This window comes from Equus przewalskii, chromosome 10, assembly GCF_037783145.1.
Source record: "Equus przewalskii isolate Varuska chromosome 10, EquPr2, whole genome shotgun sequence".
Classification (NCBI taxonomy): domain Eukaryota; kingdom Metazoa; phylum Chordata; class Mammalia; order Perissodactyla; family Equidae; genus Equus; species Equus przewalskii.
The window spans coordinates 55,085,899-55,113,841 of record NC_091840.1 but is presented as its reverse complement, the minus strand read 5'-3'; the positions used below and the strand labels follow the sequence as shown (position 1 = coordinate 55,113,841).

Below are 27,943 nucleotides of genomic sequence, written 5' to 3'. Positions count from 1 at the left end.
GCCCTTCCTGAAGGGAAGCCTAGGCCAGAAGATCTGAATCCTGTCCCCACCCAGTGATAAGTCTGGAGAGTTGGTTAAGCTCACAGGCTTTGAAGTCAGACAGTTGTGTAGACTATAGGCGAGTTATGAAGCCTCTGAGCCTTAGCGTCCTCTCCCATGAGATGGGGATGACAAATCCATCGCCGCAGTGCTCCTAGGCGTGTTGAATGAGGTAACGCACAGGAAGGTGAGCTCAGCGAGCCAGGTGGCTCTGGCAGAGGGCTCCTCCTGCAGGAAAGGAGAGAGGAGCAGCGTGGCAGTCCTTTGAGTCTAGCTGCTGCACTAAGCTGAGACATTCCTGCTTGGATGGTTTCAAAGTTCTTAGTAACAAAGAACAGACAGTTTGAGAACCTTCTGAGGGACTTGAGGGCAACGTAATTTGTCTTTGACAGACTGCGTGATTTGTTTCAAAATAACTCTTGCCTTAAAAAATAAATCTCCCTCAGATGCATTGTGGCCAGCAAATTTGGAGTTGTGTGGTTTCCAGGGGTCTAAACGAGGAAGACCTCAGAGTTCGACCCAATGAAGACCAGAGCATCTCTGTCTCCATTCCCTCATTACACTTTCTTTGTGTGCCTTGGGGCCACACCCCATCCCAGCCCCCAAGACACCAGCATTCTCAGCTTTTGGATGGCAAGACGATGTCAGTCTCGTTCATATCCGTACACCAATGTCTTAGCACAGTATCTAGAACCTAATATGAGCTCCATATGTGTGTGTTGACTGAATGAATACTTGAATGAATACCTGTGTGGGGAAGGCCAGCGGGTGTCCCAGACTAGGGCCCCTGACTAGGTTTCTCTTGGTCAGATCACAAGAACCTGAGGAGCCCAGGGTCTCCCTCAGCTTTGTGGATGCAGAAATATGATTTGAGAGTACAGCAAGAGGTGGCCGGGGTGGGGGACCAACTCATGGCAACCATACTTACAAGTGTTCATACCAGAAGGCCGAGGTATAAATTATATATTTATAATTGTCCACTTATGGAAATATGCCTGCACCCGTGTTCATTAGCCAGCTGCTTCTGCCTGATAGCCACATCTTCACAGGCGCTCGTGGGGTAATCAGCAGGCTCTGGGAAAGCATGGATGCTCCCATTCCAAGGGTCCTTTTGCAGTGTGACTTTGATACTTCTCCCCTCAAGAGACAGAATCTATTTCCCCTCCCCTTGAATCCAGGTGGGTGTTGACTGCGACTTCTCGCTTTGACTTCTGAGCCTAATCCTGCAGAAGCACTGAGGTTTCACTTCATTTCTTGGAAGCTGGCCACGTACAGAAGCTCAGCCTGACTACTGAATGAGAACAGTCTCCAGGGAGGGAGAGGCTATGTGGAGGTGAACAAGGCACCCCAGGCTACAGCCAGCACCAAGGCCCCAGACCTGTGAGTGAGGCCATGCTGGGTACTCCACCCACCCGTGAGCCATCCTAGAAGCCGCTGTAAGAAACAGAGATAAGCCAGCCCCACTCAGCAAAATCAGGAGCAATAAAATGATTGAAAGTGGTCTTCAAGCCCCTGGGTTTGGGGTAGTTTGTACACAGCAATGGACAACTATAAAAGAGACTCAAAGCGAGAGGAAGGGTTTGGATTCTGTTAGTGGCTGGTATCACTGAGTTCTGAAAGCCTCCTGCCTCCACCTCCACTTTCCTGACGTCAGGCTCCCTGTACCCCAAGAAGTCTGGGGATACTTGAACATCTCTGACTCTCTGACCTACGCTTCTGGAGTATCCTACCCATCAGACCATCCTCTCTTCTGATACACATTTGTTATTGTCTTGATTGAATTTTGGGCCCTGTTCAATTGCAAGGGCACAACCTCAATTAAGCTAGTGGGTTCTCCTAATTTGCTAATATTAATTGCCTGTCATAAGCCAGGCCCTGTCCTAGGAGCTAATGATACAGCAGAAAGCCAGACGGACAAAGCCCTGTTCTCATGGAATTTACATTCCAGTATAACCTCAGATCAGGGACGTCCTAGCTTTCGTCTTCACATACCAGGCATGAAACTATGACCCAGAGCATCAGTGTGGTTTGCCATGCTGCATGCTGAAGACAACCTGATGACCTCCCCAGCCTTCCCTAACCTCTTCACCCAGCTTTCAGAACCTTATATAAGCAGACGACCAAAAGACAAAAGGCATGCTTCCTCTATTTTAAAGCTATAAGGAGTTTGGGGGGACCTGACAGAGATAAGCCTAGGGAACCAGTCAAATAGAGGAACCAAAATTAATTTTTTAGTGTGGAATTTAATATTAAAAAAGATCAAAGCAGTCATCAAGGGAAAAATCAGTATTTTATTGCACTTCCTAACATTTTTTAAGTTTATTATTGTTTTTATTCTCCCCCAGCTTTATTGATATAATTGACATATAACATTGTGTTAAGTTTAAGGTGTATAATTTAATGATTTGATCTAAGTATATATTGTGAAATGTTTACCACCATATGGTTAGTTAATACATCCATCACCACACACTTGCCTTTTTTTTTTGTGGGCAGAACCTTAGTAACTTTCAAGTATACAATAGAGTATTGTTAACTCTAGTCACCCTGCTGTACGTCAGATCCCAGAACTTGTTCATCTCATAACTGGGAGTTTTTACCCTTTGACCAGCTTCACTTGTTTCCTGCCCCCCTCCAGCCCCTGGTAACCATCAATTTACTCTGTTTCTATGAATTTAGTTTTCTTTAGATTCCATATATGAGTGAGATTGAGCATTATTTGTCTTTCTCTGACTTATTTCATTTAGCATAATACCCTCAAGGTTCATTCATGATATGGCAAATCCTTATTCGTTATGACTGAGCAATACTGCATGATCTTCAGCACATTTTCTTTATCCATTCATCCAGTGACAGACACTTAGGTTGTTTGGATGTCTTGCCTATTGTCAATAACGCTGCGATTAATATGGGGATGCAGATATCTCTTCAAGATAGTGATTTCATTTCCTTCAGATGTATACCCAGAAAGGAGATTGCTGCATCATCAGTAGTTCTATTTTTAATTTTTTTTGAGGAACCTGCATACTGCTTCCCCGGTGGCTATACCAAACAGCCAGCCCTCGTGGTCTAGCAGTTAAGATTCAGCGCTCTCGCTGCTGCAGCCTGGGTTCATTGCCCAGTCAGGGAACCATGCCACCCATCTGTCTGTTGGTTGTCATAGTGTGGTGGCTGTGTGTTGCTAAAAGCTGTGCTATGGGTATTACAAACACCAGCAGCGTCACCATGGTGGATAGGTTTCAGCGGAGGTTCCCGACCAAGACAGACTAGGAAGAAGGACCTGGCCACCCACTTCCGAAAAAATTGGGCATGAAAACCCTGTGAATAACAAGGGAGCATTGTGTGATATAGTGAGGGAAGATGAGAGGATGGCGCAGAAGACGGGGCAGGGTTCCACTGTGCTGCACACAGGATTGCTAGGCGTCTGAATCTACTCGATGGCACTAACGACAAATACCAATTTACATTTCTACCAACAGTGCACAAGGGTTCCCTTTTCTCCACATTCTTGCCATCACTTGTTATCTCTTGTCTTTCTGATAAAGCCATTCTAACAGGTGTGAGGTGACATCTCTTTGAGGTTTTGAATTGCATTTCAAAGTGATGCTGAGTGATATTGAGGATCTTTTCATGTACTTGTTGGCCATTTGTATAACTTCTTTGGAAAAATGTCTATTCAGGTCCTCTGGGCATTTTTAGATTGATATTATCTGTTTTTTTGTGATTGAGTTGTCTAAGTTCTTTATAAATTTTGGATAGTAACCCCTTATCACATATATGACTTGTGAATATTTTTTCCCATTCCTTAGGTTGCCTTTTCCTTTTGATTGAGATTGTTCTTATTTTGAATACCTGTCAGGATGTTAGTGTCATAATCTTTCCAGTGCTTAAGCCCTCTAAAGGTGTAGAGTGGCAGATCAGCAGTTTTCCTGACCCTCACCGGGAAGGTCACCTCAAGTTCCAGATAGGTTTCCTCGCAGTTGGTGGTCATCTTCCATATGACAAATAAAAATGGCAAGAAATAGGATATATTGGAGTATATGAGGAAGCCATTTTGTGTAAACCTAATGCGGCCTGACCTTGTCTTTCCAAAAGGGCCTGACCTTGTCTTTCCAAAAGGGCCTGACTGTGGCCGTTGAGCACACATTGTATATCTGCTTTAGACATCCCCTATGGCAAGAACAAAGGCCCTTGAGATAAAGGTGCAAATTCTCTCCCCCTCCCAACGTTGGCATTTCTTTAAGGATTAAGCATCTTTCCTTAGGCTAGGAACTGATTGCTTGTGGAGGCTGCCTGTGACCGCCCAGCTTGAGACAATAGACTTGCTCCCTGCTACGCCCACCGCCTGTAACCACCTAGCTCAAGACAATAGACTTGCCTCCTGCTACACCCTCTGAGATAGCAGACCACTACCTGCTGTGTCCATCAAGGGCAATCTTGTGACTATTGTGGGAGGGACATTTCAATCATATGTGAAACACCCTCTTTGAGGGTATATAACCAGCTTGTGTACCCCCACTTCTTTGGAGTGCTCTGTTCCTTTGTGGAAAGACTCTCCCGGGCCATGGTCCTCAGATTTCAGCTCAGAATAAACTCACCCAAATTTTCATTTATAGATTGGTTATTTTCATCGACACATAGAACTAGGCTATAAGTGAGTGGAGATTCCAGGTAAATAATCTTCCCCATTTAAGAAAGCTTGTTGTATTTCTCCTGGCTTTAACTGAGATCTGGCTCAGTGGGAAATCCTCATTAGCTATGTAAGGGGACAGTAGGCCTATTTTTGCTTTTCAAAGGGCTTGTATGGTGACATCTACCGCTGTGATGTCCCCGGTCAGCATTTCTCCAGCCATCGTAGTTTGTTTAAATCTATTTTTATGTGGGTGGAAACATTTTATTTCCTTTTTAACTGTGCTACCATTTACTGAGTGCCTCTTCTGTGCCAGCCCCACTCAAAGCACTGTCAACATATGACTAGGCGATTTAATTCTAGAAACCTTATGAAGTAGATACTGTTACCATCCCCACTTTACAGATAAGAAAGCTGAGGCTCAGAGAGGTCAAGAGCACTCAGCTAATCAACGACCCAAGACTCTCCTGCCCCAGAGCGTGTTCTCTTAACCCGTCATTATTCTCTTCTTTCCAAAAGCCAGTAAAAACAATCATTTGAAACATGTACGATTGGAAATAAAATTAGTGAAAGCCGCCACACTAAAGCTCTATTTAATTTATCTGCTCACATTTAATCCTAACAACCGCTACAGGCAGGAGCAAATCAAAGCCCCACGGGGTTGACACATCTGAAGGGACAGGGCAGTACTGGCGGAAATCGAAACCTCACCCTCAGCCGCACTGAAAACTCCAAAACCTCGCTCTTCCGCCAGCAGCGCCTTTTATAGCCCTCGATCCCGGAAGTCCCGCCCCAGGAGAAAGACGGTTTCCGGATAGAATTGCCTGCAAGGGAAACCGGAAAGAGTCATGGGACCGGGCCGTTCCGGGCGCTCTAGCATTCCTCCACTCTATGGCTTCCGCCAATTGACAAGTCCGGAGCGGCGAGGCTCCTCTCTATTGGACGCGCAGCTTCGCGTAGGCGGGCAGCTCGGCTTGCGGCTCGCTGATTGGCTGGGCTTGCCATGCGGGGCGAAGGGGCGGTGCGTGGGGCATGCGGACGCGGGTGACCGGCTGCTTTCCCAGTCTGGTGGAGGCTGGCGCATGTGGGCTCTTCGCTCGCTGCTGCTGCGGGCCGCGGCTGGGCGCGCCATGTCGCAGGGACCCGCCCGCCGCCAGCGGCCGCCCAAGGACCCGCTGCGGCACCTGCGCACGCGGGAGAAGCGCGGCCCGTCGTGGGAACCGGGGGGCCCGAACACCGTGTACCTGCAGGTGGTGGCGGCCGGGGGCCGGGATGCGGGCGCCGCGCTCTATGTCTTCTCTGAGTACAACCGGTCAGTGCGCCGCGCCCAGTCCCCTTACCGAGCCTCCTCCCTCCCCGTCCTCGTGCTGCGCCCCCGGGAGCATCCCAGCACCTCCTTGGGCTTCCCTTACCCTTTCTTCACACATGTGGGAGTTCACTCCTGCAGCCCATCTTAGTCTTTTGGTGGGAGGGAGATCCTAGATTCCTTACGTCCTATGTCCGTATAGTTTCCGGGAGTCCCTGAAGCACCTCCCGGGGTATAAGTGTCCTCTTCCCGGCCCTTCGCCCCCGAGTTGGCTCTTGGCACTGAGCCGCACCCGCTCCCGTGCGCCCGAAGGCCGGGCCTCACAGTTGGTGTGTGGGGTAGACAGGTCTGGTGAGGATGTGATGAGGAAAGAATCCGTCTCACCCCAGACCAACCTACACAGGCCCCAGTCCCCAACCCAGCATCCCGATCGCAGAAATGTGGCCCTGTAGTCCAACATGGGTCGTTAGGTTTTCCCCCCAAAGTGACAGTCAAGCATCTAAACAGTGTGAAAGATTTCACAGATGAGAGTCTTCTGTCTAGCTTGTGTAATGTTTATCCCGTAGGTATCTCTTCAACTGTGGAGAAGGCGTCCAGCGACTCATGCAGGAGCACAAGTGAGTCAACCATTTTCTTGTGGGGCGGAGATGATTAAGGAGCTTGAAAGCTGAGATGAGAGGGAGGAGTGTTTTTTATAGCAGAAGAGAGGGCTCCTGGTGCATCCATTTTGTCCTGCTTAAATGTTTCTCTTTCTTAGGCTGAAGGTGGCTCGTTTGGACAACATATTCCTCACTCGGATGCACTGGTGTAATGTGGGGGGGTTGTGTGGTAAGTATATTCTTTCTGCGGTCAGAGGCTGGAAGGAAGTCTCTGGAATTTTAACCTGCATTGCCTTTTTTTGCCCATCTTCCGAGTCCGGGGAAGCTGGAAATCTTTTTATGCTAGCCCAGTCAGCTGCAGCACAGAGCATGAAAAGCTGTGACTCAGAAGAGCAGATTTTAACACGGATACTGCCTCCAAGTGTTTACCATCCGCTCCAATTGAGTCACTGAACTGGGGATATGTGACAGTAACCTGGAGAGTGCAGTGGTGGTGATGATAGTAAATATATTTACCATCAAGACCGTTTGCAGCTACACACAGATCCCTACTATGCAGATTACCCCATTATTCACGGCCACCAATAGGAAGGTCAGGATTGTGTTGCTGCCAAATTCTGTAAGCTTTGTGATGTGGCTAGGTGGGAGTAGGGTGGCGAACCGGCCCCTTCTCAGAGCTGAGACTAGGGTGAGGCACGTGGAGCGCCTAGAGTGCAGAATTTAAGGCCATCTCTGTACTTGCATACTAGCTGCCCCACTGCCTCAGCCTGGTATCAGCCCTGCCCTTCTAGAGGCGTTTAAGGGATATTTGGTGCCCCCTGTACTTCTCGCTAGCAACACTTCTGCCCTGTATGTGTTCCCGGATAACTGCTTAAAGGCTGGAATGAGGACAAGTAGCTTGAGAGCTAGTTAAGTTAGGAGCGCTCCTCCTGGCTGCCGCTGCAGGTCAAGGTGACAAGAGATCTGATTTTATTCACCCTTTTTAGGAATGATTCTTACTTTAAAGGAAACCGGGCTTCCAAAGTGTGTACTTTCTGGACCTCCACAACTGGTGAGTCTCTCCTGCCTCGGCTTTCCACGCTAACCCCTCCTTTTTTAAGGTTAGTAACAAGAATTCCCATTTTTACAAATCAGTCTTCTGCCCTCCAGAGATCACACTTCACCTTTCAAGTTAAAGAGAACTGAGTCTAAAACCGTATTAACCGTGACACCTTGAAAAAGTTACTTTATCTCCTGGAGCCTCAGTTTCTTCTTCTGTAAAATGGCTATAATGTTTCATAGCCACAACTATTAAGGATTAAATGAAGTAATACATATAAAACCCTAAATCGCTGTATGAGATGTTTCGTACCAAGTGGGCACACAATAAATGTTAGCTTTTATTCTTATTTATTTACTAAATTTCAGACCTCTTCATACCTTCCAAACCAGCTTATTACACTGGTGAGAGGTTGTGTGCACATTGTCAAAACTATTGAATGTAACACTTCATTTCCCAGCTCTTAAGATGCAAGGCAGCCCAACGTCAAGTCCTGTTAATTCTGTCTCCAGGATAATGCCATGGCTCCGTCCGTTTGTCTCCATCTCATTAAGGCCTTCATCTCTGTCCCCTACACCTGTCTACGGTGATAGTTTCCCGTATCTGTCCTTGCTTCCCTGTAAGCAGTCCACACGCAGCAGCAAGAAGGGCCTCTTTAAGGCATAGCTGCAGGCGCGTCACTTCCATCCTAAAACCCTTCAAGGGGGTTCTCCGTTGCAGTTCAGTCCAGACGCTTAATCTGGCCTCCAGGTCCTGTGGGCCGTGGCCCTTGTCCACGCTTGCACCTGGATCCCAGTCACCAAGCCGGAGCTACGCGGGTCCACTCTCAGCTCTTCACTGAAGCCCCTTCTCGTCTCAGTGCTTCGTCCATACACTGGTCCCTTCCACCTCCTCTCATCCCTGCCTAGATCCTTCTGACCCATCGGGGCTCAGCTAAAGGGTCATTTACTCAGCAGTGTCCCGACTCTCCAGACAAGCCGTATCCCAGCTCCCTGCATTTTTCATTTTCCTCACAGAGCGCTTAGCACCACTACCGCTAAGCTGTCCTTCGTGTTACCATTTGTTGCATTTTTGTCTCCTCCACTTCATTCTCAGTTTCAGGAGGGCAGGGACCCCATCTCCTTCTCACTGCCACATCCTTGGCATCTAACATAGAGTGGACACTCAGTAAATATTTGTATAAGGGAAGTTCAGAATACTTTCTGAACTTAGTTGTATGTTGATACCTATTGATACCTCTTGTGTACTTGAATACATTGCTGTGTTCCGCATGTGTGCAACCATAACTGCTTACTTCTTTATTTTTCTTTTTTAGGAACAATACCTAGAAGCTATCAAAATATTTTCTGGTCCCTTGAAAGGAATAGACCTGGGTATGGCCTTGATTATGACTCACTATCTGCCATTTCTTTCCCATAGGCCCCAGACTCTCAAATTAGAATCCATGAAAACTGACCTAAATTAAACCTTAAAATCAAGTGCTTCATCAGCATGAGGTGAATTTTTTAAATATTGCCTGTTGCGTTTTCTATGCCCCCACTTCATGGCCCCAAATATAGACCCAACAGGCAGGAGTGATTTAAAACTGCAATGTGCCTGCCTGTATGCAGGAAGTGGTCTCCATCTGGGCACTGAGTCTCCTCCCCTGGGCCTCGAGGTGGTTCTCATGGTTGAATTGCCCTGAATTCCTTGTAGTAGGAAGAGGGTGTGAGCAGCTCAGGCTGGGCTGGGAGACACATGATGGCCTCTTGAGGGAAAAAGGCCTAACAGAGGATGGTGGCAGTGCTTGACCTGAAGGCGGCGTGCATCTCTGACTTGTTAAAGCTCCTCTTTCACAGAAACACTAATATTTTATTTTAAAATGTATACTGGCTCTTAGAGTTGAGGTGATAGATTCTCTGGCCTCACAATGCTGTGTGTTAACTTGTGTCTTTTAAATTTGAGTGTTGGTTTCTTTTTTTTTAATGAGTAGTCACATTGATCATAATATGTCTTCTCATTCAGCTGTAGTAAATATTAATGACTGATGAAAGTATATTTTTGCTTCTTTCCTAAAAACTTTAATTTACTCAGAAATTCGGGTTTTAGTGCAGATTCCTACCAAAATTCCAAAGCAGTTTAGTTGCTTGTGGTTGGTGATCTGGGAGGTTAATTTTCACGCATGTTTGCTAACGCAGCCACTTTCCTGTCATCTTTTCATGTAGCTGTGCGGCCCCACTCTGCCCCAGAATACAAGGATGAGACCATGACGGTTTTCCAGGTCCCCATATACAGTGAGTATGGAAGCCACGTTTCCCAGGAGGAAGAGGAAGATGTAGGTCCTAGGTGAGGAAGGCGTGGGTGAAGACAGACACCGCTTGAATATGGGCTCCGGGTACCCAGATTTGTGTTCTGAGCACGATTTGGAAATTTAGCTGTGGGAATAAGAGCTGGACCCAGCCCTTCATGGACAGACACGTTTAACTCAGATAATGCCCAGGACTGTGCTTTGGAATACTGCGTCATCAAGCACTGCTCTCAGATTTCTGCGCTCATTGCTTGGGGTTTATTTGGCACAGATGTGAGGACCCTCCTTTGATGAGAGGATTTTGGAGAGATGTGCACAGATAGACATTCCTTTAATACAGCAGGCTCATAGAAGTGTCGTCAGGTCCTAGGGCCAGATGATGTGGTTTTGACTTAGAGACGGACTGTCTGCACATCAGTCCTGCCGTGTCAGTGTTGTCCTCGAGTCTGGCTCAGCACACTCTGTGTCAGGTTTGACCTCCTGTGAGAAGATTGTGGAGCCGTTAGGACATTTGCTTGGCAGTGCTAACTAGCCTGACACTTGCTGAGTGCTGAAAGGGTAGAGATGAGAGCCCCCAGCCAAGGCCAGAGAAGTCCAGGACCTGACCCGCGGGTGGAAGAAGGGAGGGAGGCAAGCGCTGTGGCTCGAGCAGAGGCACAATGCCAGAGGCCAGGGAGAAGGCTGGTCTGGTTAGAACACTCCTTGCCTGGCTCCCTCCTGGTCAGATGGCTTCTCTGACCCCCACCGCCAGCACCAGCCTGGTTTGTGTTCCTCCCTCCCCAGCACATGGCAGTTTACTTGTGTATGTGTTGTGTGATGAGTGCTGAACCTGCACAGTGTGCTGGCTGTGTGTTCCCGGTGTCCGGTCAGCACTGGAGGAACAGGCTCACACGAGGAGCAGCCAGCCTTACAGGAGACCTGCAGCTGTGCGTCAGCGTCTTAGAGCAGTGATTTTTTTTTTTCTTGACCTTGAAACTTAACTGACTACAAAATTATGCTCCTTCCATGGAAATGGGTAACCTTCGGGCCAAAATCTCTTTACTGAGACTGATGATAATGAATAAACCCACCTACTCCCTGCATGCTATCTAGTCAACAAACACTGTTGAGCTTCGACTGTAGTCAGAGCTGTGAGCTGAGCAGACATGTAAAGATGAGTGAGCCCTAAATGCAGCCCGGGGACCAGCTGGGGAGGGCTCATTTATCCTGTAGTAGAAGATGTGTTGATGTGGCGGGCATTCGGCATTCCCACTCGTGAACATCTGGGTGCTGCCTGTGAGCTCGCCTTGCGTGATGTGTAATTTGCTTGTTTCCCCTACTGACCAGGTGAGCAGAGGTGTGGAGAGCAGCAGCCATCGCAGAGTCCAGGACGACTCAGTCCAGAGCGGTCTTCAGACTCCAGGTCAACTGAAAACGAGCCTCCCCTTCCAGATGGCAATGGTATTTGAACAAAACAGTACACTGTCAAGAGGATTCCTTTTTTGTAATCCATTGCCCGTTGATGCTGTAAATTTGAATCATTATCATAAGAAAGTTGTGTGTAAAACAGATACTTTTTCCTTGGCACGTTAGGACTTGGCCTGTGGGGAGAGGGAGCAGGGTTGTCATAATGGGACAGTACAGAGCCGTAGGGGCCAACCTGCAGTCCTGGGTCGGCCCCACACTTTGTGTTCAGCTTACCCAGAGGAGAGCAGGGCCTGGCAAATTGATTCATACAGAGGACTTTGTGTTTTTCGTTACTGCAGCATTAATGCAAGTTAATTTTTCATGAATGCAGGAGCTATAACTGCTAAGCTGACAAAACAGTCATGTCAGTGATGGATCTGCACCTTTTCTTCCATAACAACAACCTACTGGGAAACGGAATTAAAATTCTGAGATTAGATGTACCAGAGGAATTGGGCTGTGTAAGGAGAATGTGGTCCAGTGTTGGACAAGGTTCAAGAAGTTCCTCTTTCTGCCCCGAGGTCGTGTCTGTCTGATGATGAGAAGAGGCCCACCCTGTAAGCCGTCCTTTTTTGGATGGCATGGGTGAATGCTGACACATTTGTTCTGCGGGCCTTTTAGCTTCTGTGTTATTTCACCTATTCTTATACTTGTTCATAAAGCACACTGCAACTTAGTTTTTCTCTCTTCTCCACTTCTAGGTAAACTTTCATCTTTTAAACATTTCACTTGCCATTCTAAAGTTTTTCTGGTTGCTGTTTTGCACTTTTCGTTTACTCAAATCTCAACAGGAGTAGGAATAAGCAGAGGTCTGCTGGAGAAAGGATACCAGAGTTTTCTTCGACCTTTTATTGGAACAGTTATGACCATTTAACTTTGTGTGCAGTCACCTTAGGTGGCTTGCAGATGATCCTCGATCTGCAAGGCCCGTCAACCTTCACGTTTACCTTGCTGTAATCAGATTCGTTTCTCCCCAGGCATCAGCCGGACGCTGGATGGCAGGGACCCCTCCTTGGTGGTGGCTTTCGTCTGCAAGGTAAGTGCCCTTCTTTGGGCTTCAGGTGAGCGTGTGCCTGGTGACCTCTGCACTTTTCCAGTCATTTGAAGGCAGCAGCTCCTCGGTCACCTGTGCCAAGAAGCACAGACACCCTGTTTCTCAGTACACCCCCTGTACTCTCACGCACTTCCAAATTCTCTTCCAGCGAGAGTTGGTCCACCTGTATATTCGTTTATATCTGGCTGTGATCGGTCCTCTGACACTTTAGAAATAAAGGCAGCTTTGTTTGTTTTTCTTCAAATGAATCAAGCCTTTATTCAGACTCCTTCAGCTCTATCATAGTCTATATCATCTCACTGTAGTTGTTAAACTGCTAACATTGGACTAATTTTAACATTGGTTGGCATTCACAAAGGCCTAAATCTGCAAATCTGAAGTTGGTAAGATTTTATGAAAATTTTATTACAATAAGGTATTTTTAAGATCTGAGTAATGGCTTAATTTTAATAGGACTTTAGAATTTTATTATAACGTGCAATACACTTTTGTCTAATTGTTGGTAAGGCTGTACATTGTTTTCTTTGTGGGTTTGGATTTTTTTTAAAGAAGTAATGTTGGTTTTAAAATATATTTGTAATTTTCATCCAAATTCTAACGCTAACGAGTGAAAACAATTATGAAAGACAGTAGTAATATTAATTATTAATTGTAAGATCACTGTCAGTATCACTTTCCTCAATTTATTTAAATAATAGTAATTTTTATAAAAGTTAAGTACTATTGTCGATAGGCTTATTACTTCTGTATTTCTGTGTTTTTAGGCGGCAAAATTTCTTAAAGTAGTTTATATGGTATCAATCTTTCACTTGTATTAGATCCTTCCTGCCTTCCTAGGTAGATTACATGGAGCTTGGTGAAATGTGTTCTGCCTGACAGGGGTGCGACCCTTATAAACTCCGCCAGTTGTGCTGTTCCTAGGCCACTGTTGCCGGGAGCTGGGGCTGCTGCCTGGCTTTTCTGTCTCCTTTGCTGTCTGCAGCTGCTTCTGAGAACGCCTCTCACTGGGTCAGCCTGGAGCCCCTTTTCCCTCTTCTCATTGCCGCTTCTCGGCTAAGGGTTTGGAAGGCAGTAAAGCCAAGTTAGTTCAAGTTCTGGGAGGTGGGAGAAAATAGGCTGGCGTGTGAGGACCTGAGCAGCTCTAATCTGAGGGGAGAGCATGGGCTTCCCACAGCTGCGTGCTTGCTCCAGGTCTTGTAGGCTGGCACTCTGGTCTCACCTGTCTTCCAAATACTCTGCATTCCCCAGCTGGGAACAAGTTTCCCCATGGGTTGAATTCAGCTTGTCGTGGAGGGATGGGTTTTGCTTGCCTTAGGTCTGCAAGTTCCTGTTGAACATGAGAAGCATTTAGTTTCCATCCTCACATTCATTCGGGTCTGTGGAGGGAGTGTTGGGTCCCAACAGTGCTTGTTACTGTCATTGTCTAAAGATGTCATCTAAGCTCTGTCATCTTTATGTTATGTGCATACACCTGAGCTGTGATCCTTCCTCCAGGATAGTGTTTTCCCCAGACAGAAAATTCTAGAATCCTAATAAGACTTTAGGATCTTAGTTGGAGACTTTGCCTTAAGAGTAATTTCCTTATAAAGATCTAAGGAAGAAAATGAAAATCAAATATAATTCAACACTCAATGACTTATTAACATCTCATGCCATTCCTGACTTTTTTCTGTTATTATATATGAAATATGTAGATCCCCAAAATGCTTGTCTGGAAGTTTTTAAGTACAGAATGATGATTATGAGGTTTTGTGATAGGATTGTTGTTTGCCCTTCTAACATAACAAGAGCATATTGGGAAGTTTTTATTAGAACTTTTCTCCAGTATAAAAGTGGCAGCACTATATTGCCAAATATGTGAAAAGTAGAGGAGAAAAGTCATCCGTACTTTTAGTCCCATCACTGTCGTTGGAATATTGTGTTATACGGTGACCTACATGATCACTCCTGTTGGACAAGGTTCTAGTGATGTTCCCTTAGCTATTGACGGGTGAGAGCAGGATGATAGAACAGAAGAGTGTTTCTCCACAAGGATCCTTGAAGGATGCTTTTTATTTGATGTGGAAATGGGTTACATTTTATTAAATTTATAACAAGTTGATGTTGGGAAGTGAAGCACTATGTTTTAAATCATTCAGCTTTTAGTACTGAAGCGTTTCAAAATAAATGACTTCTTCAGAATGTAGTATACTTTATCTGAAAGCACTAACCTAACCTGTATTTGTATAAATTGTATGAAAGTAAAATTAATTTAAAAAGTAAAACCAGAAAGATGCACTTTTATGAAAATTGATTAAAACTCAGTTTCTTTGTTAGTCGCTGAAATTACATTTACATTCTCTGTGTTGCAGCTTCACTTGAAGAAAGGAAACTTCTTGGTGCTCAAAGCAAAGGAGCTGGGCCTCCCCGTGTGAGTGTCGGGGACGCGGCTGCTGGGGCCCCATGGGTGTGCCTTTGTTCCTAAAGCTGCTGTCTCACAGCGGGCTTGCCTCTTCATTTCAGCGGGACCGCTGCCATTGCTCCCATCATAGCTGCTGTCAAGGACGGGAAAAGTGTCACATATGAGGGCAGAGAGGTGAGACGCCCCGTTTTCATGATGTTTCATGAAACATCTGGAACACTGGGCAGAGTTGCTGTCTGGTTCAGGTCCTACAGATAGCACTTTTGAGGGAAGTGGAACAGCTTAGATTTCCATCACTCAGCTAAACGATAAAATGGGGTGTCTTATCTAGACGTCCTGCATATCAACACTGGCTGCCTTTGGGTATTTCCGTAGATTATCTGTTTTGGATCTGGGGTCCTCCTCCTAATGGGATAGGCGCTTTCCCTCGTACTTGAGCTTAAGGCAGTGTCCAACAGCAGCTCGCATAAGGATGGACTTTGGGTGCATGGCCCAAAGGATGCCACCATGTTCTTCACCAACATGTTTTGTCTGGCATCTGAGGATGCTAGGACCATGGGTCACAGACCTGAGAGAAGCTAGAACGTCGTGCCTGGCTTCCTGGTCACTCTAGGTGTAAATGTCCTCTGCAAGCTGGCTGCCTAAGAGTAAGCAGAGAGTAGGAAAGGTACAGGTGGTGGTCCTTACCTTGGTTTCTGCTTGCTCAGGAGGGATTATGTAATGTTGGCAGTTGACTGGAAGGCCATTCGATGTTTGCTGAGCTGTGACTCTGCTCTGGGAGAGCATCATGACCCCAATGATTTTGCAGATTCTGCCTGAAGAGATCTGTACTCCTCCAGATCCTGGCCTTGCTTTTTTTGTGGTAGAATGTCCAGACGAAGGATTCATTCAGCCCATCTGTGAGAATGCCACCTTCAAGAGGTAATGAGGGGTCTCCAGGGTGGGCGAAGTGAGAGCCGACCCTCTGCTCGTGGAGCCCGGCTGGTGTCGACAGGGTGTCTGGCTTGACCCGTGGTTGCTCCTGGCCTAGAGCTGTGTCTCTGGGAGAGCCCACTGTCTGCATTTGAAATGCCGAAGCCCGACTCCTACCTTGGGCTTGATCCTCCTGGCAGGATATACAAAGCTACTGGTAGTTCGTGGGCTTTGTGGTATACACAGCCTTGCAGGGAAATTAGGAAAGACTGACTGAAAACCAGAGATGGCTGTGGACTAGAAAATCAGTCCACTTAGAGTTCTAAGTCTAGGACAAATTCTAGAACTTTCTTGAGTTCTAGTTAATATCCCAAATCATTATTTGGATTACTTGTACCTAAATGAATTTTCTTCACTTACCTGTATTGAATCTAATGCGGTAGGTCTTGGTCTAGGTCTGAAGTGTTTGAGACAGTCTTGGTCAAGGGTCTGTGTTAAGGGACAGAGTCTCAGCCTGGGAACATCTTTGTTCTGATGGACTGAGTACCATTCTTCTCTGTCCTCCAAACAAGTTGACCTGTTTTGCAGTTCAGCTTTAATCCTGGGTAGACTCTTTGACCCACATGTCTGTTTTAATTTTTCTCCCATTCTTAATGGTATATTCTATCTGTATTTTTCCTGTCCTTAATTTTTATTTTTATTTTTTCACTAACTGTTTTATTCTACTTAGTACAACAGATCTTTTAGGGCATCCATATTTGTTGTTAAGTTAGTGTTAGAAGTTCTTCCTGGGATCCAGTTTATTGTCTTTGGGTGAATTTGGGTACCCTGGTGACACAGGCTTTGTGTTGTAATTAAGTCGTGGGCAGCAAAGCTACTTCAAGTCACTGTGACCAGCTGTCAGCTGAGAGCCATCGCATGGATGTGTTGCTGTCCAGTTTAAATACATGGCCTGTGGACTCCTGTGTGTGTGTGTGTGTGTGTGTTTGTGCATGTGTGTGGGAGGGTAGGTAAAAAAAGCTACTATATGTATTTTTTAAGGGAACTGGAAGGAAACACATTGACATGTTAGTGACTCTTTCTCTAGATGGGGGAATAACAAACGATTTTAATTTTCCATCCCTGTGACTCGGGTCTTCTAGAAGGCAGGCGCCAGGGTGGAATTGGAGGTGCAGGAGATTGAATGGAGGAAATGCCTGTGAAAGATAAAGGCATGAGGGAGCAGGAGGCGGCAGGGAGAGCTTTTGTTCTGCTGTGCAGGTCCGACCCCTGAGAAAGGAGGGGACAGGAAGAGCCTGGTTCTGCAGCACAGCCCTGACAAAGGCTCAGGCAGGCCAATGGCAAACCCCACTGCCTGCCAAATAGAGGAGTCCCGGGTCAGTGCTGGGGCTCTGCTGTCCTGGGTCAGCGCTGGGGCTGCGCCATGCTCAGGCACCTCTGCGAGCAGCCGGGGACAGCTTGGCCTGGTTTTGCAGGCTGTGGGCTCTCGGCAGCCCCTGAGAGAGAGCCGAGCAGTGCCCGTCCCTGGCTGCACACTCCCTGATTGTTCATGTTCTGAGTTTGTGTCACTTAACAAAGCGAAGCCCCACTCTTCCTCCTGCCCAGGTACCAAGGAAAGGCCGACGCCCCTGTGGCGCTGGTGGTTCACATGGCCCCAGAGTGTGTGCTTATGGACAGCAGATACCAGCAGTGGATGGAGAGGTATGGAGCCCAGCAGGACATGCGGGGGCCACTCTGCTAGGTGTGACACATTTCTCTCTATCCTCCCGTTCACTCTTTTAAGTGTTCCCTACCCTTCTACACTTGCCTAAACCTTCTCTGGGATTCCTGTGGTCCCTGAATTCTGGAAGCATCCAGTGTAGCTCTAGTGAAGAAATACCACCTCTAGGTGGCGCAGTGTCCCACAGTTTACACCCTCCACACCCAGTGCGTGAACAAACACTGCCTTTTTGTTGATGATCCCACCGTGTCTCCTACAGAAGAGACCTGTGAGTATACACTAAGAGCTTCGGTTTATTGAGCCCCCACAACACAACAGGCAGCATGTTAAACACCCTGCATTTCATTCAGTTCTTTAATCTTCCCAACAACCACATGAGGCAGGTGTTCTACCAAAATGTGGTAACCGGAAGAAGAGGTCACTTTACTTTTTCCTCTAGGCTTCGTTGGCCAGCAGCAGCATCAGCTGGAAGGAATGATTTGAGTTGAACCCAAGCACATGTAATTTTGGGCGGCATTTCGGCCTCCCCTCCTGTTTCCTCCCAGGGTCTCCCTTCACCTCTTTCCCATTAGTCCCTGCAGTGTCTTACTCAGTTCTTTTAGGCTTTGTGAGTTTTGACATATGTTTTCTGTTTTCCTCTTATTTTGCCTTTTCTTCTTCCACCCTGAACTCCACGTTCCTAGCTGTAGGCTCCAAAGACCTTAACTTTTCTCATTTCTTTTAGTACTCTTTCCAACACACCCCAAAGGCAGTTGAGTTTGGACAGAACACGGGACTTGAAGACAGAAGGAGTGTGATTATGTTTGGCCATTCAGTAGCAATCCTTGTGGACAAGTCACTTACTCTCCTTGAATATTTCCATCATCATCATGGCTCCAAATCTCCAGAGCTCCCCCTCAGATGGAAATGTCCCTAAAGGACACCATGAATGTCCAGTCTGTTTCATCCTAGGTTTGGGCCTGACACCCAGCACCTGATCCTGAATGAGAAGAGTGCGTCAGTTCACAACCTCCGCAGCCACAAGATTCAGACGCAGCTCAACCTCATCCACCCCGACATCTTCCCCCCGCTCGCCAGTGTCCCCTGTAAGGTAGGGTCACAGAACGGTCCCTGGGCCCGGCCCCACCCCTTTCTTTCTCTCCACGGAGTGGGTTTTGTCTCTTTCAGGAAGAAGGCGCCACCTTCAGTGTGCCCACTGTCCGGGGTGAATGCCTCCTCAAGTACCAGCTCCGTCCCCGGAGGGAGTGGCAGAGGTCTGTGGGGTTCCGAGCTGATGGAATGCTCGAGGTCAGGGGTTGGCAAGACTTTTTGGTAAAGGGCCCAGCAGTAAATATTTCAGGCCTTGCAGGCCATGTCTCTGTTACAACTACTCAACTCTGCTGTTGTAGCAAGAAAGAGCCATAGAAATACGAATATGAGTGGATGTGGCTGTGTTCCAATGCAAATTCATTTACTACAACAGCCAACCCTGGTCTGGGTTGAGTGGAAAATTGAAGCCAGTGATTGTCCTTTTCTAAATTGTTTCTCTAATAGTAACAGTGATACGTGTTTGTTGTTTTACAAAATAGAAAATAGGAAGTGTGTGGTGAACAGAATCAATCACCCATAATTCTGTCATCCCGAGATAATGATTGTTAACATTCTGTGTGTTTTAAGTATATGGGCATGTATCAAAAAAACGTATATGTGGGTTGCTGGCTTGAAAGTGTTGTCAGTCCTTTCCTGTATCATTATATAGTCTTCAGTAGCAAAATTTTTATTGGTATTCCAGATAGGGATGTTTATTCATTTGAAACATTTCCAATTTTGTTGTTCTACTGAAACAGTAAATGTCTGATACATAGATCTTTGAGTGGAACTCTGTTCCCCAGGGTAATTCTTACATGTGGGATTACTAGGTCAGTGTGACACTTCTTAAGGGACTTGATAAACGTAGTTGCCATCCAGAAAGGCAACTCCAACCAGTAATGTGAGACGTGCTTACTGCCCCACATCTTTAATCGTTAAGGTCTGGATCTTGTCTAGTTTGAAGCTTCCTGTCTGCTCCTTAGTGTCTGTGCTGGAATCGGCCGTGTTCCAGGTTTCACTGGATGCTGTGTGCTGTTCTGAGCAGTTGAGGCTCTTTCACAGACTACGTGGTCGCATGACTGGGCATGACGATGCCTAGGGCTTGGAGAGCCTGTTGTCCCTTTGTCAGCATCTGCACAGGCAGTTCACAAAGCCGTGATTAACAAACCTAGCCCTTTCCAGATTCACCTTATACCTGTGAAAAATACAATTCCCAGACCTGCTGAGTTAGAATCTTGAGAGTTAGGCCGGGGACTCACTTCCTAAGCTCCCAGGCGACTACAGTGCTCAGTCAGTTGGAGAGCCACGGATCCAAGGCTTGCTGCTCACAGAGGTCAGGACCAGCAACATCGCATCACCTGGGATCTTGCTGGAAATGCGGTCTCAGCTCCAGCCCAGAGCCTCCAAATCAGGCCCTGCATCTCGACAAGGCTCCCAGGCGATGGGTCGTGTGCACGTTAGTTTGAGAGCCACTGCTCTTGGGCTGTGCTTGTCAGCTGAGACGATTTTACCCTCCTCACCACCCTTGCTCCCCGGCCCCCAGGGGGATGCTAGATGCTAGAGTAGAGGTCAGGGATGGTGCACAGGACCCCGCCCCACGGCCCAACGGCCAATGTCAGTTTTGCCAGAATTGTCAGGCTTTGAGCTGAGAGATGTTCTGAGGAGCTAAAGCTATTCAGAACTCGCTCTGAGACCCCATGTTGCCGAGAAAGGGTCCACAAAGCAGGAGAACAGAACTGCCCAACGTCTTAGTCATTAGTCTTCAGTCTCGATTTGAAGAGCTTTCTGCGGAATGTCTCCATGAATTGATTCTGGATTTCCAAATTGGTGTTTTCTTGTGGCCGCACACTCCGTTGCTGAGATGCTTTTCTCCCTACAGGGACGCCATTGTTACTTGCAATCCTGATGAATTCATAGCCGAGGCTCTGGAGCTCCCCAATTTCCAGGAGAGCGTGCAGGAATACAGGAAGACTGTGCAGGAGGGCCCAGCCCCGGCAGGTGAGGAAGACCGTGGACCAGCCTCTCTCCCAGCCTCTGCCTCCTGCGCGTGTGATCATAGCACTAAGTGGAGTGTCAGCCTGCCACAGCCTGACTGGACTGCTGTGATCAGTGCTTCTCTATCCTCTATTTAAAACCACTAGTGCCTGCCCGGCCCCCAGACCGATGGGGCTGTGCAGTGATGACGCCCAGGCCTTCTTTACATGGCACACGCCGAGTGCAGCTGTTCTGGAAACTCGGCCAACTTGGGATCTAGTCCTGGCCTTGCTAATAAGGATCCACAGAAGATTTGGCCTGTCCCTCACCTTGTTGGGTTTTCATTACCCCATCAGGAAAAGTAGTTAGGGGGACTTTGTGACCTCTCCTCCAGTAGTTGGTTTTTCCAGTATTGTTTTCAACTAATGAGAAATAGAGAATGCTGGAATAGAGGGTGGTGTTGGGAGCTTAGCCTCAGGCAAGTATGAATCTCACCTCCTCTTGAACTTGCCTTGCCGTGCGTGTCGGGGGAAGACTGACTTCCCTGGCCTTAGTGACCTTCGGGTTTGTGATTGGATTTCTGGTATGTATGTGAAAGATGGATTGAGTCAGGTGTAAACGGGCACATGGGGCCTCCAGGCTGGGTGAGGCTGTGGAAGGGGCACAGCTTCGGAATCATCAGCTCTCCCTGGATTTGAGTCCTGGCTCTGCCTCTTCCTCCCTCTGGAGAGCTGACCCCCGAGCCTGAGCACTGACCCACCCCTTGAGGTCAGTGACAGTTCATAGCACAAAGGAGTCCCCTTTGCTATTTAAAGACTTAGAGCAACTCTCTTGAAGAAAGGCTGTAGAATTTGCGCTCCCTCCCAACAGTCCTTTACCCACAAATAGCTTGGGCACCTCTCAGAGGAGGGGCCTTACTTAAGGACGGTGCCAGCTCAGACCACCAGCCCCGCCTGGGAAGCTGGACTTACTCATCTGATGGCTGAATGCTGGCTCACTTTGGACCCAAGGAAATGGACTGTTACGTGTATTTTTCCTTAGACACAAGAAGCCAGTATCCAGAAATCATCTTCCTTGGAACAGGGTCTGCCATCCCGATGAAGATTCGAAACGTCAGCTCCACGCTTGTCAACATAAGGTATTACTGCTTTCTCAGGAAACGTCCCTCCATCCAGGAGCATGCTCATTTCTCAACACAAGTCCTGTTCCACCCACCGGGCTGATGGGAAAATGCAATTGTATAAAGCTCTGCAAGCTTGTCATCTTGGCTAGAATGCCCCATAAGAGGAGTAGTGGGTGTTAACGCATTTTATAGCCTCAGTAGCTAACTTAAGCTTCTGGGAATCACCGAACTTCGTCACTCATTATGTCTTTTGGTAAAAATAGCTAATTTTACTGTATGCCGTGCACCTTGCTGAGAAATTATCTGACTTAATTTTCACATTAATCCTATGAAGTAGTGACTAACTCCCCCTTTTATTGATCAGTAAACTGATGCTCAGAGAGGTTACTTGGCTCTGGTAGCCACAGCTGGTAAGTGGCAGGTCCAAAATGTGAGTTGGTGTCTTCATTGCTACCAACGAGTTACTGCTGATGGTGAGCCAGCTTCTGAGTGTGCATTTGTTTGGTGTTCAGCGCCCTGACTGAATGGTTTTAGATGATCTCTTGGGTTTGCCTGGTGTCATTTGTGGGCAGAGAGATTACTCAAGGGCATTGTGGACGTTCCTGGCACTTCTGCAGGTGTCTACATGAAGGAAATGAGACTATGAAGTACCAGGTTTGTTTATAAATTTTGCTTCGTCATCTTAGATGCTAGTGGTGGATGATAAACAACCAAATAATGTATTAAATGTACACAGCAATTGTGAGATGCCCCCTGGTATCAAAAATATATGAATCGGGAACATATTTTCATATGACCGGGGAAGTGCAGTAAAGGGGCTCGGCGAGGGCCAGCCTTTCCCTGGGGATGGAGGTGCCCCGTGAGGGGGCTTCTCCTGGAACCCTAAGGGGGCCCCTCAAGGCAGCTGCAGCTAATCGGAAGGTGCTGTCACTGGCTTGCCTTCCCTGCTCAGTTTATCCCCCAAAGGTAAAGTCTCTGTGCTCTGAGGGTCCTCTCTGGAAATGAGTGTAGCCCGCCTGGCTCACTGCTCCGCCCAGAGAAGGAATTCGAAGGCCTAAGGAACGAAGATTCTCACCCCTCGGAGCAGAGGTTCTGAAACGGGCCAGCGGAGGAATCAAAGCTCCCTGAGCCCTGCGTGAGGCTGGCTGAATCCGAAGCCCAGACTGGAGCCGGAGTCCACATCAGCTATCTCCCAGGGAGCGGTGCAGCCTGTCCTGCACTGGCCGGCTCTGAGGACACGGGCTAGAAAACCAGAACTGCCTGAACGGGGGAAAACATCCACCGGCACCCAGACCTCCCACTCAGACGGCAGCAGCATGCCCGCCTCAGGCCGTGTCAACAGTGGGTGTGACGGAATTCAGCCTAAATCGGCAGGGTGTCATTGTCAGGAGCCAGTATTTTTCTCTCCCATTCCACATAGACTTTTTTTTGGATGCCCAGCATTTGTGTAGCCCTGTGTACTTTCTTTATATTTTAAAGGGTTTTGGGTTCCATTTTATAGAAAAATTCTTTTGTCTCTGAGGATGGACGTCTAAGATTGCCGTCATGTTTACATGAGCTCCTCAGGGGATAGCATGAGAGGCTATGGAAGGACATAGAAAGTGCTGCCACTGCCACCTGCTCTTCTCTGAAGGACAAACCGTCTCAGCCGCCAGAGGCCTTTCCTGTTGGTGCTGAGTCTCGCCCCTCTCTGCAGCTCTGACAAGTCCCTGCTGCTGGACTGTGGCGAAGGCACGTTTGGGCAGCTGTGCCGTCACTACGGCGATGACGTGGACAGGGTCCTGGGCGCCCTCGCCGCCGTGTTCGTGTCCCACCTGCACGCGGATCACCACACGGTGAGTGTCCTGGAGCAGGCGCTGCCTCAGTGGCTCCCCACTTCCCTGCTGCTTTCCTCCCTCCTCGTCCCACACTTGCCCGGGGCTGTGGTTTCTCCTCTCTCGCTGGGTCCTGGCCTTGACTGCCGCGGTGCAGGCGCAGTCCTTCTGCTCACTAAAACGTCTCGTCTTTCTCTTTGCCTCGTGGTCATGCAGCATCGGGGTTTGCCTTCACCCAGCTTGTCCTGAGTCCTGCCTTCTCCACGGCCTGCTCAGAGGGAACTTCAGCCAGAGCTGGGAAACCTGGTCTCCTGGGGCTGCTGGGTCCCCAGGCCACTGCCCTCTCTTTTCTGCTCACATCGCCTGTGACGTTTCAGGGCAGTGTTGGAGGATGGGGGCTGATAGAGAGCTAGCCGGACGAGGACTCCAGACCCACACACGGGGAACAAAGCCGAGTTTGGCCATGGCTGATCCGTGCCCCCTTCTTCCTCCGCAGGGCTTGTTAAACATCCTGCTGCAGAGAGAACGGGCTTTGGTGAGTGCGACCCTTGATGTTCCTGCTGTTCTGAGTGTTGGATTACACATCAACAGCCTTACCTCCTGCCCCTCTAGACCGTTTTCACTGAGACGTTGTGGCATTGACGCGGCACCCTGATTTCCTGTTTCAGGCGTCTCTGGGCGAGCCCTTTCACCCTTTGCTGGTGGTCGCCCCGACCCAGCTGAGGGCCTGGCTCCAAAAGTACCACAACCAGTGCCAGCAGATTCTGCATCACGTCAGGTGAGCGTCTGGGCGCCCTGACCCCCGGGCTGTCGTCATCTGCTGCCTACGTCACAGGCTCGGGGCTGCTGTGGGCAGTTAATGAGACCTCCCGGCAGCTTGGCCCCAGACGGTGGAAGCAGGGAGAGATGCTTTGGCTCAAGGGTAGAAATGCTTAGATGGTCTCCACTTAAACGTTTGTTCTCTTTGACACGTTTCTTCTCAGGTCTCTTTTCAGTTCTGTTGGTTTCTAGGTTTTTGCCAATACTTCCCCATGAAACAGTTCCAGGACACAGGGCCCGATAGTGGCTGGCACAGAGACCGTCCACACCGGGTGGACGAATGGCGGGAGCTGGCCCCTCCTGATGTCAGGGGAAGGAGTCCATGGGCCTGAGCCTGCAGGGCCTGCGCGGGGAGGGCCCTTGATGCCTGAGCCGTGGGCAGCGGGCACCTGTTAGGTTTCTGGCGGTGGCCTATGGCTTTTGGTTTGGCTCTTTGTAATTGACTGCTCTTTCCCTGCCTTAGTGACTGATTTAAATTGTGTTTCTTTATAATAAGGACTTGGGGGCTCTCAGACAGAGACTTGAACTTTGATTTAAGTTAAATGTTTTTGTTTTTGTTTTTTAACATTTGTTTTTTAAATGTTTATCTACTCACAGTATGATTCCTGCCAAATGCCTTCAGAAAGGAGCTGAGGTCTGCAGCCCCGAAGTTGGACGCTTGATTAGTACGCTGCTGGGAGCCTGTGATTTGGAGGAGGTAAGGGGGCGGGCCAGGCGTGGGAGGGCAAGGTTGGGGCACGGCTCCGAGCGCCTGCTTCTCCAGTTTCAGACCTGCCTGGTCCGGCACTGCAAGCATGCGTTCGGCTGTGCACTGGTCCACACGTCCGGCTGGAAGGTGGTCTATTCGGGGGACACCATGCCCTGTGAGGCTCTGGTGCAGATGGGTGAGTAGAGGCAGCCAGCCGGCACGGGGCCCACCTGACAACCTCTGGTTGTCCTCCTAATATGCGGACATGCCGCAGGGCCAGGGGAGCAAGTGTTTGGGCCTGGAGACAGCTGTGTGGGCCCAGGGCCAGCTTCCCAGGGGGAAGGCTCTGCTCAGCGCCCGTACTTCCCTTCTAGGGAAGGACGCCACCCTCCTGATACACGAGGCCACGCTGGAGGATGGTCTGGAAGAGGAAGCCGTGGAAAAGACACACAGGTAGCAGAGACCTCTGAGCCCTTGTCACCCACTCCCACCCCGCCAGAAGTGACACTCTGAGCAGGCTCACATTGTCCTCCAGTGGCAGCAGGCAGCCTGCTTCCCACAAAGGCCTGTGGGCACTTTGACCTGGGCCAGCTCTCTTCTGGGCCCTCTGCCTTTATCTCTGCAAGTTCTCTAGGCAAGGCTCTGCGGGGGGGTTTTGAAAGAAATGGAAATCACTGAAATAAACTCTAGCCACGTCAGGGGAAGCTGGGGGCAAGGGCGCTGGCTCCTGGGCTACTTTAAGGGGAAAGAGTGTTGCCCCAGGTGAGAAGCCCCTGCTTTTTCTCAGACGCCCTCACTGGTGGGAGGTTTGACAGCCAGCACAGAGCCTGGGCTTCATTTAGGGGAATGTGTGAAGAGTCTGGCCTCGAGAGAGTGTGTGTTGGCTAAAGAGAAGCCAATGATTGAGCAACCTTCCTGCCTTCCCTGGGTGCCTGGGTGGGGACTGGGGGCCAGACTGGGTGGGGTCTGGGCCAGCGCTCTCCTTCGAGGCCTGCACTTTGGGTGGGCTTCAGCCTTATTTCCCTCCTTTATTTGCAGCACGACCTCCCAAGCGATCAGCGTGGGGATGCGGATGAACGCAGAGTTCATCATGCTGAACCACTTCAGTCAGCGGTATGCCAAGATCCCCCTCTTCAGCCCTGACTTCAACGACAAAGTTGGAATTGCCTTTGACCACATGAAGGTCTGTGTAGGGCGTGGGCTGTGTAGGGTGGGGCCAGGGCAGAGAGACGCACTCCATCCATGTGCAGGATGGTCGGGCTCAGGCCACCCCGGGGGGAGGGTATCTAGCCATCACCCATCATGACCAGCACTGGCTTTGATGGAGAGACAGACCTTCCATGGGCCTTCTCGACAGACCTCAGTGTCAGGTCTCTGGACGTCACCGAGAGCCTCTCTGAGGCCTGGTTCGTTCATGGGCACGTCATTTGAGCCTCCCCCCAGGCCTGGGAGACAGACACTCCTCTCGTGAGTGGTAGAACCAGACCTTGCCCCTCTGGCTTTCCAGAATGAAGGGGCGGGGCGGGGCCCAGGGTTTGTTTTTGAGGAGCTTGATTCTCAGTCTGGCTGCCTTGCCTTTCCTGAGGCCCCTTAGCCAGGAGTGGGGAATCTACGCCCCTCTCTTTAGAGAGTGTCTCCTCTCTCCATGGCGTCTTCTTCCTTTTCTGTTTTCTCCCAGCCATGGTCAGTTGATGAGGGTTCGTAAAGAGGAGCTGGTGCCTGCTATGTGAGCACATGATTTCCTCACTGCAGCTCCTGCCTCCAACCCAGCCCCTCTGAGGTGTGTCCTTGTCCTCCGTTTTGCCTTCTAGGTCTGCTTCAGAGACTTCCCAACAGTGCCCAAGCTGACTGCCCCGCTGAAAGCCCTGTTTGCCGGCGACATCGAGGAGATGGAGGAGCGCAGGGAGAAGCGGGAGCTGCGGCTGGTGCGGGCGGCCCTCCTGTCCAGAGAGCTGGCGGGTGGCCCTGCAGACAGGGAGCCCCAGCAGAAACGGGCCCACGCGGAGGAGCCTCAGAACCCACAGAGCAAGAAGGTCAGGGCAAACTGAAGGACGGGCAGTGACCCTGACCTCGAAGGCTCACGTCCTCTGACCTGCGCACTGGCACTGTGTGCCCTCCTTGCCTGGTGGGAGCCCGAGGGCATGGCTCACAGCGAGGCCACGGAATAGGTGGTGAGAAGCTGAGCCTGGGCTTGGGCCCTGGTAAGGAGTGGCCTGCTCGACGCCTCCCACGACCTGTGCTGGCAAAGCCTCGAGACAGGAGGCTGCCGAAAGGAAGAACGCAGGGACAACTGGAATTTAGTGCCAGTCAAGTTTTAAAGTCACATGGAAAAAGAGGGTGCACCCACACCTGCTCCAGCCCAGTTATTCCCTCTGCGCGCCAGGCGTAAGCCACGTCACGGGGAGCGCTGGATTGTGGACATGAAGTCTGAGCATCCAAGACTCAAGGAATAGTCTTTCCAAAGACACAGAACACAATAAAGATTCCACTTGGAACCCGAGTGCTTTGCTTCGTGCTGGTGCCCCCTCTGAGCAGGAGTCGCCCTGTGTGGTGTTGTGCCCAGGTGCCTAGCGTGCCCTGAAAGTTGGCTCTTATCTCCTGAGGACCTTTGGAGTCTGTTCCCAGGGAGTCACCACCCTCAGTAGCCTAGTTTTTTGACAGAGCAAAGTCGTGCCTGCTCACAGTGGCGTGGTTTCACGCACTAGGAGAGCCAGGCTGGGCCTGCACAGTGGCTCAGGGGAATGCAGGCCTGCTCATTGTTCTGGGTGAAAACGGAGACAGGAGATTTGCTCTTCCTTGCCCTGTGATGAGAATGAGAGCCACCCACTGCCCCTCAAAGTATTGAGAAATGCCACGTCAGGCTGGCTCCTCACCCTCCTTTTGGGATTTTACAACACTGAGGTAGTGCCTGAAAATTGAGAGAATTTTCAAAGCTAAATCTAGAGTTTTTTTGTGTATTCTCCCTATCCAGGAGAACATAGAAAAAGCTTTAAAAACTCAGGTGACAAGACAGAGACAGACCAA

General features: G+C 49.1%; 1 protein-coding gene across 1 annotated transcript; it reads left to right on the top strand.

The window, feature by feature from the left end:
• Positions 1-5,491: 5,491 nt before the first annotated feature.
• On the top strand, positions 5,492-27,419 carry ELAC2 (elaC ribonuclease Z 2). The gene is made up of 24 exons (XM_008519668.2): positions 5,492-5,981; positions 6,542-6,592; positions 6,733-6,803; positions 7,561-7,625; positions 8,929-8,986; positions 9,818-9,886; positions 11,227-11,340; positions 12,324-12,382; positions 14,752-14,810; positions 14,903-14,975; positions 15,610-15,722; positions 17,319-17,414; positions 18,385-18,523; positions 18,601-18,686; positions 20,381-20,499; positions 21,517-21,613; positions 23,295-23,433; positions 23,909-23,947; positions 24,081-24,190; positions 24,829-24,928; positions 24,995-25,115; positions 25,294-25,372; positions 25,958-26,102; positions 26,731-27,419. The coding sequence occupies exons 1-24, from the start codon at positions 5,518-5,520 to the stop codon at positions 26,965-26,967; spliced, it is 2,703 nt and encodes a 900-aa protein (XP_008517890.2). The 5' UTR covers positions 5,492-5,517; the 3' UTR covers positions 26,968-27,419.
• Positions 27,420-27,943: the final 524 nt, after the last annotated feature.

What these genes read in the sequence shown, in the direction of transcription:
- ELAC2 (XM_008519668.2), top strand. Translation starts at nt 5,518, where the DNA reads ATGGGACCGGGCCGTTCCGGGCGCTCTAGCATTCCTCCACTCTATGGC. An exon ending in TTTCTGGACCTCCACAACTG is followed by an intron (nt 7,626 to 8,928) that starts GTGAGTCTCTCC and finishes TTTCTTTTTTAG; the next exon opens with GAACAATACCTAGAAGCTAT. An exon ending in TCCACGCTTGTCAACATAAG is followed by an intron (nt 21,614 to 23,294) that starts GTATTACTGCTT and finishes CCCTCTCTGCAG; the next exon opens with CTCTGACAAGTCCCTGCTGC.